The 8,811-nt window shown below is 35.1% G+C and overlaps 1 protein-coding gene across 1 annotated transcript; it reads right to left on the bottom strand.

Annotated features, from left to right (window-relative positions):
- Positions 1-1,514: 1,514 nt before the first annotated feature.
- Positions 1,515-8,758, bottom strand: LOC101741915 (V-type proton ATPase subunit S1). Its single transcript, XM_038019808.2, has 3 exons — positions 6,357-8,758; positions 4,193-4,356; positions 1,515-3,235 (listed from the first exon to the last, which is right to left on the bottom strand). Exons 1-3 carry the CDS (start codon positions 7,180-7,182, stop codon positions 3,017-3,019), a joined length of 1,209 nt encoding a protein of 402 aa, XP_037875736.2. The 5' UTR covers positions 7,183-8,758; the 3' UTR covers positions 1,515-3,016.
- Positions 8,759-8,811: the final 53 nt, after the last annotated feature.

Below are 8,811 nucleotides of genomic sequence, written 5' to 3'. Positions count from 1 at the left end.
GCAAGGCTTCTAGGATGCTTTCAAAAGAAATGTAGGTGTGATCGAAGGTGAGTAGTCATTCCCGATCCTGCGGAAAGAATGGAAAGCAGTCGACGTCGCCCCAAACACGTCATTTCGGATCCTCCCGATCCACTAACGGTGCTTTTTTTTAATTTTATTGCCCTTGTAGGCAGACGAGCATACGGCCCACCTGATGGTGTGTGGTTACCGTCGCCCATGGACTCCAGCAATTCCACCTGTTTCGGTCTCTTGAGAATTCTTTAGGCATTGTCAGGTTAACATCAATATAATATATAAAATATTTATTTACTGTTTGCAAGGACGTGCCATTGTTGCCCGCGTGTACCACTTTCTTCAAGAAGAGTATAATTTTATTAATACTAGTGGTCCCGCAATAGTCAAAATCGACTTTAATGCATTGAAGTTATAAGTTTAAACATTATTATGGATCTATTGTCAAAGACTATTAAATTTCTATAATCACAAATTTCGCCAAGACTACACTTTACACAAATAATATTAAAAATAAACAATATTAAACTATTCTAATTTGACCATAGACTTTAAGCAATAACAAAAGTTTGACAATAAACAAAGAATACCTATATAATTATATGTATGTGTGTCAAACATATCGTAGTGTCTGTAATGTGTTTTTGATTGATTTATTGTATTATTAATGCATAATTTAAATAAAACATTAGCATTCTGCACTCCTTCTCTATATTCTCTAGTGTGGTAAATTTCATACTTCTCCGTCCGCGCAATTTTCGTAAAAAGGAGTACAAAGTTTTTGTTTCAAGTATTAATATATAGGTAGATTACATTTCTTTAATGTGTTTACTTTAATTTTCTACCTGTAATTAATTATTATTACTAATGTAAATTACTAGTTATCTAAAAAATTAAAAGTAAATTAAAAAATACTTAAAATATAAAGATGGGTGAAATCAATAACTTGAATTAATGAATTTTTGTTTGCTAACCGTACGCGCTCTCAGGCCTGCATTGACGCGTATACAGACTGGTCACTCACCCAACTAAGGGCGGCGCGCAGTCGTACATTGTAACAACAACATGTCTCCGTGCATCTCCATTCACCACTCAACATTACTCGTTTGTACAAATAAATAAAACAAATCTAATATTTTGTTTATTTTTAATTTTTACATATTTTTGATTTTTAGATTTTTATAAGATTTTTATTCAATTATAAAAAAAAGAACACAATATTCCTAACCTAAAAGTACATGTTATTATCCGCAACATGCTTCGTCAGATTACAGAAATAAAGTTATCAGCAACATGCTTCGTCAAAAAGTACAATACTTACTTTCAGCTGCAAGCGTCGTCATAAGTAACATATAGGTCCACGCTAACAGCAATGCGCGCGTAGGCATCGGCTAGTCAAACAAGCCACTCTGGATCGCACCCGGCCCGAAAGTACCCATTACGCTAGCATTTGGAATCTGAATTTGAATTTGGAATCTGTCTTTCTCTAATAAAACAAAACATTCGGTCACACAACATTTTAATACTTCATCAAAATATCTCAACAAAACTTTAACATAATATGTTTTCAAAAGCGCTATTTACACGGATCGGTGTTGTGCTTACAAACTAAGGGCTCGTTCGTACGAACGGATTTGACGCTGCGTTCTGACGCTCGAAATAGAATACTGGAAATCAATGTACGTACACACATTTTTAACGTCGGATTTTTTTCATGGGAAAACTTCGTGCAAACAAAGCCGTGGAGGGACATATAAATAAATTAACAAAATCTTGTTACGAACAATCATGGTTTTATTCTACAATCTATTTATTTATTCGAAAATACAACACGAATTGGCACCATAATGGAGGGGCTTTTATTACTTAGTTACACATTGTTTTTATTTTTTTATTTTTTGTATTTCTTTTTCTATTATAATTTTAAACACTATATATATACTCAAAAGCTCGGAATATCAAACGTCGTCGTTATTGTGCTTATTTTAAGGCAGAACTTGTATAATTAAAAGCTTGAAACTTATTTATAAAGCGTACCACAAGAGCCTTTTCGAACGCGGCCATCATTTAAGTTTTTTTATCCACTCCTAAATTGGGCAAACGGTTAAAAGACATTCGCTTCTCGTGATCACTTTCCATTCTACTGCTAACAGCCAGTTATTTGGCTGTTGAATCACTAACGACCATAAGTCACGATGAGTGAAAATAGTTAGTCGCTCAAAATCCAAGAGACCATTTCTAGAAGAATCGTGATAAAATTCGCCCAAGTCTTTAGTAATTTATGCTTCAATATTTTACGACAGTGAGGTACAAGCGATTTAGTAACTTAGCTTTAAAAACGCCGCTTTTCTAACGCTCATCGTGAGTAAGGCCTTATAGGTTTATGTTTAGGCACATTTTTGCTTACATTCTAGTAAATATATTTCTTTTCGCATATTAAGTATATTAATATAAATATAAGCATTCATTATTGACCCATTTTTTTTGGGAATGTTTTTTTTAAATCTACATTAGGGTTCATTATTATATTGTCTATTGCTTATGTTGAGGCACCATTAGTAGGAATTCTCGCTAAATTTATATATATATATATTTTACTTATTTAAAAATACGTTAACATTATCTTTAGTTTTATTTATTTTTGTTAATTATTATCCTTTCAAATAAATATTCGTGGTTTTTTTATAGTTTTTTGAGCTCGTTGTAGACTCTTCTCGAGAGCACCAGAAATAGACAGACGTTTCATATTTACTATTATATACGCGAACATTAGGTTTCCGAAAACAAAAAAATACTTGATAAAAATAACAAGAAAAAGATGTATACCAGTTAAAAAAAAAAGAGCGAAAGCGTACACGAAAGCAAAACCCGATATCGAAAATAAACTACAGATTAAAAAAAAAACAAATGTACATCTAGATTTTATCTGTACCGCGAGCATTATACAGATTATACCAAAAAAAAACCTAACATCGCGTATAAATGTATTTCAATATTTTTTTAATTACTCTCCTGCGTTTATGGTAATGGTTTTGCCTTTCGGGTCATCGAACCTATCCATGGTTTTAATGTCCATCATGGTCATGATGCCATAGAAGGTTATGGACAGCAATATGAACACAACGAACAGACCGGACCAGATGGGGGCAGAGAAGAATCCGACGCAGTTAAAGGAATCCCCAAACGGAGTCGAAGCGTTTGTTGGACCAAAGAACGGCTGCACCTGGAAATCAGACAATTTTTATTTATTTTATTGCTTGGATAGTTGCTTCACGGCAGAAATAGGCGGGGTGGTGGTACCTACCCGCGCGGACTCACAAGAGGTCCTACCACCAGTAATTACGCAAATTATAATTTTGCGGGTTTCATTTTGATTACACGATGTTATTCCTTCACCGTGGAAGTCAATCGTGAACATTTGTTGAGTACGTAGAAAAATTGGTACCTGCCTGAGATTCGAACACCGGTGCATCGCTCAACACGAACGCACCGGACGTCTTATCCGTTAGGCCACGACGACTTCAAAATTCTATCTAATGAAATTAAATCCACGCCTTCCTTGATCAAGAAATGTCATGGAGAAAAAACTTAAAAAAAACCTCAAAATTAAACGAATTATCCTTTAAAAGCCACCATGACTTCCACGGTGAAGGAATAATATCGTGTAATAAAAATCAAACCCGCAAAGTTATAATTTGCGTAATTACTGGTGGTAGGACCTCTTGTGAGTCCGCACAAGTAGGTACCACCCCGCCTATTTCTGTCGTGAAGCAGTAATGCGTTTCGGTTTGAAGGGTGGGGCAGCCGTTGTACTGTAAAAACTGAGACCTAAGAACTCATGTCTCGAGGTGAGTGGCGGCATTTGCGTCATAGGTCTCTGTGGGCTCCAGTAACCACTTAACATCAAGTGGGCCGTGAGTTCATCTAAAAATCTAAACAATAAAAAACAAAAAACACTATTTCGTTCCTCGCGTTCCCCTGGTCCTTCAAACAGCTTGGATTTTTTTTTTGTTTATTTTTGGGTTTTTTTTATTGCCCTTGTAGGCAGACGAACATACGGCCCACCTGATGGTGGGTGGTTACCGTCGCCCATGGACTTCAGCAATGTCAGGGGCAGAGCCAAGCCGCCGCCTACCGCAAAAAGATCAGATCTGAGGTAGCCAAGAGAAATCTATCTTACCTTTATATCGATAAACGACACCTTGTACTCTTGTGTCTCGTTGATACTCTTGAAGCTGACAGACTGTTTGCAACGATAAGAAAAGTCGAGCAGGGCATTCAAGTCGTCAGTGGCATAGAGGATCTCGTCAACAGCCGGATTGGTCTGGACAAAGTGCACGGTGTCTGAAAAATATGATAATTATTGTCGGTATCAAAAATACTTGTAAACTACAGATTTGGAAAATGGGATACTGTAAAACAGATTTTTCTTTTTATTTGTGTAGTCTCTTATTGGCGTTTTTTTTGTTATATTTTAAGCAGCTTTCTAATTCTTTAAGGCAAATTAAACAAAGATAAATTGTAATAATAGTTCACAATCAGCCCAACTCATGTTAAGAGATACAAGATATTATTATGATCTGAGAATCCTATTAAAATAAGTCTTTAAAGTAGGTCATATTATTATGTAAGGGTAAGCCCTTATTAAAGTATTTTCAATTGATGACATATGACATTATTGACGGTCCACCTGATATTAAATTACCAGAGCATCACAAAGTCAAACCGCCTCCCACTCTGAGACAAGATATTGACATCTCAATCATATTGCATATCAATGTCCCATGGCTCAAATAGGAACACAAGACTGCTTCATGACAGAAAATATACAGGAAGGTGATTGTTAATTACTCATGCAAGCTCACAAGACGTCCTACCAACAGATACCAATTGTCAATAAATTGTATTGCCCGAAACACTTGATTTACTGATTAAAAGAGTACTGAGCAATTACGATTAAATTGAAAGCCAATCCTCTGTAGATCTTAATTATACAATTTTCTGTAGATCTCTGTAATTCTCTGTTTTAGAATTATATGATTATATCCTAAAGATTAGTAAAATTGAGAACAGAAAGCGTATCTCCTAAATAACACAAAATTCAAATTCAATTGCAGTTACATTATTTCAGTTATCTGTGTTAATGAAAATTGTTAGTTATTCAAAAGTCTCAAATAATATAATGTCAATATGCAATGAAAGACTAAACCGTAAAACTGGTTTTAAGTAAAATCAAATTTTTGATATCATCATCATCAGCCTTTATCTGCCCACTGCTGGACATAGGCCTTTCCCAATGCCTTCCACAGAATGCGGTCCTTCGCCTTCCGCATCCAACGATTTCCCGCCGTGCGCACTAAGTCGTCAATCCACCTGGTTGGAGGACGCCCCACGCTCCACCAATCCATGGCCTCCATTGTTGATATTATGTTTTTTAGTTATAGCCATCACAAACCATGAGCATCATAAGCACATTATATCCATGATTCTACAAAAAGTACAAAACTTACTAAGTTAGCATTTTGAATCATTTTAACATGCTTATATTAGGTTCATACATTCCTTAGTTTGTGTGTATGTAATGGAAACTTTGAATATGTTTTTGACCCCTTTCAAAACATTAGATTGGATATCATGACCAAATCAATACTATCCTTACTAGAATAATTAGGATTTTGAATTTTTGTTGGCACTAGCTCCCATTTTTAACAGCTCTTACACAATATTAACGATGTCTAATTCATACAAGCGTGGGTTGCTCTTTAAGATATTATCAAAATGATAATCCTTCTTCTCATATATGTGAATAAAATATTTTTTTTGTTTTTTTTTTGGTTGGATTTTCCATAAAGGTGTGTTTTTTAGTTATTTAATTGAATGATAATTTGGTTGTAAAGCTGCTTTGTAATAAGATTTACTTGATCTTCTGTATAATATTATATGAATTTGATTTGAGAACATACATGGTAATAGTCTAAATGGATATTTCAAATAGTGATTGTGTCAAACTAGTTCTGACAACATATAGCTCCAGCTTCTGACTTCCAATTACAAAAAAACCCTAGATTTCAAACTTTACTTTTCAAGGTCAGTAGCAGTGTTCAATTCGTGACATTTATCAGGTCACATAGCCACTTAAATCTAGATAAATAAAAGTTGATTTGTGTATGTATGTTCTCCATAGACTAAAATAGCTTGGCTTTTGATAAAATTTTCAGAAAATCTTTAGATTACCTTAGCAGGTGATCTTGTGAATTTTGGTAATTATTGGATCAATTCCATATCAAAGATCAGCCAGCAGAGCCAAGTTTAGCTAGTATATTGTATAGTTTAAAAACCCTTACCAAAGAACCAATATCCTGCGGCCCTGTGGAAGTTAAGAGTCAGGCTTCCCTGATCAAAGTTTAAAGTGCCGTTCAAGACTCCAGTTGTTGTATTGTATTCAGATGAGCCGCCTGCATAGTTTGTGAATGTCACGCTGGCATTGCTGTGGTCTAATGTAACGCCGGTTAAGTACAAACGCAGACCGTCTAATGAGTAATCAGGTCCGTTGGTTACAGAAGAGTTGGCTTGACGACGAACCCTTGAGTGGGTGTCCGGAATGGTCCATGATGGGTTTCGGGCAGTGTATACAGCTATTACATCACCTTTCTTCTCCAGCTTAGATATCTGGTCCTCCATAAAGTTGCTATGGCGCCGGAGGAGGTCGTAACGTGACTCGCCTTCCATAGCATCCTTCAAGGCGATGAACATAAACCTGTTATTTTTATCTTCAATGGCTGCAGAGAGTCCGTTTTGGGTGAGTTTTATATGAACAGCTCCTTTGGCGACCTCCTCGAGTACTCTTGAGGCATCTTCGACGGAAGGCAAGTACAGAGCGTCACTTAAATTATCATACAGGTACGGAATCGAAATATCACCTTCGTTATTTTTACGTGAAAAATCTTCGACCGATAAGGTTTCTTCAAGGAATACTATCACGTAGGGGTCGTCTTTCAGCTCATTATTCAAAATTTCGCTGAACCCTTGAGCGGACACCGTGCTCAATGGGTTCGATTTCAGGGAGTTTCCAGAGCTACTGGATAAGTCGCCCCATAAGAACACTGGCACCGTCGACGCACTGGCCACGCTTAGAACTAGCAACGGGAACAGTAAACGGCAAAACGCCATCTTTGTACTACACTAGTGGACGTTAGTGGACTAAAATATTAGGTTTTAGTCCGAAAACTTGTGAAAACTGTCATAAAAATATCGAAAAATGGGCGATGACGAGTGACCATCGGTCATGTGAAAAGTGATCATATGATTACGATTGACGCTTTAGTCTATGATTTAATGCTGCCAGCGTATATGGTGCGTTTTGCCAAAATAGTACTATGAAATGGAATTTGGGAAATTAATAATCTTAATCGGAATTCACATGTTAAAATTTATAGGACTTCATATATTTAACTATTACTTATGACTTTTTAAGCTGCACCAAAATCCTGGACGAATTTCCACTAATACAAATTATCGAATAAATAATAACTTTTAAGAGTCTTACATTCTAAAGTCATTCATTTAATATCACATGGTGGTAGTAAGGAAAAATACAAATGATAATTTTTAAATTTTGGTTTCATCTTCTCCTTCTAAAGGGTTTTTAAATGTTGATATTTTTTTCTAATGGAAATTTTAAGAAATTCAAAGTGGGACGAAGAGCGTAGACAAGAAGAACTGCGCTAATTTTTCTGGCGGGCGGTAAAATATAGACACACAATTTAAATCGAAAGCAACTAACCAATCGGAATCTTCAATGCGTTTTGATGACAAAAACTTCACAATATTTGATAGATTTATTTATTTTTACATTATTGCGAGTACGATACCTACATATAATTCGACATATTATTTTATAATGCCATGACATGTGTCGTATGTACCGATGAAAGACATGAAAATTTAAAAAGAAAAAAAGCGACAGTTTTATGCCTTCGTGGAGGTTTTAATAGAAAATAAATAGGAGGAATCACAAAAATACATACTCTAAGCTCAAGCTGTGTCGAAACAGAGAATAAGAGAAAATACGCGCTCCAGGTTTTCGTTACAGTACGAGTACCATTTGTAGTACCATAGTTTTTTTAGTAAAGAGATCAATAGTAAAGAGATCTATGAGATAGCAAAAGTGCAAAGATAACAACGGAGCATACTTTAATGAAATATATTTTACATAAAAAAAAATTACATTGTATTCCTCCCGTACAAAACGCCGATTTCATATGTAAGGACCTAATATTTAATTTTGTAACTGTTACGAAAATTTGTATATGATATTTATGTAATAAATTAATAACAATAATTGAAAATTTCCGAACGAACATAATTTTTTACATTTAATTGCCGCTTTAACGCGACAGTAGCGTCATCTAGCAACTACAGTTGTTTTATTGATGATTATTTAGATTGTTTTTTTTTATCATCGTTTAGCAGCTTTTATTGATAAGTTACTTAATGAAGAGCACAAACGTTAAATTTTTACAATATTCTGTATATCCCATAGACCTCTCCTACTTCAGTGGTATATCCGTTTATTATCTATAACTTAACGGTAAGCTTACAAAATGTATGTGCTACAGCTTAACTGGAAATTTTATGACCAGTTTCGGTAACGGATTGTCAACAAGTTGAAATGATATTTGATGTTAACTTACGTTGAACATGGTTATCAGGGTAAATGTGTATTGTCTATGACAATTTTTTTTCCTACCTAAGCTGATAGCCTTGAGAGGCTATATCAGGTTCCGCTTAACTAGTAGG

This window comes from Bombyx mori, chromosome 24 (genome assembly GCF_030269925.1).
Source record: "Bombyx mori chromosome 24, ASM3026992v2".
Lineage (NCBI taxonomy): Eukaryota > Metazoa > Arthropoda > Insecta > Lepidoptera > Bombycidae > Bombyx > Bombyx mori.
The sequence above is the reverse complement of the archived record's forward strand: the minus strand, read 5'-3'. Positions and strand labels throughout refer to the sequence as shown.

Coding starts and splice junctions, on each gene's coding strand:
- LOC101741915 (XM_038019808.2), bottom strand. CDS start 7,182: ATGGCGTTTTGCCGTTTACTGTTCCCGTTGCTAGTTCTAAGCGTGGCC. Junction 4,357..6,356: donor CGCAGGATATTGGTTCTTTG/GTAAGGGTTTTT, acceptor CATATTTTTCAG/ACACCGTGCACTTTGTCCAG. Junction 3,236..4,192: donor TGTCGTTTATCGATATAAAG/GTAAGATAGATT, acceptor TCTGATTTCCAG/GTGCAGCCGTTCTTTGGTCC.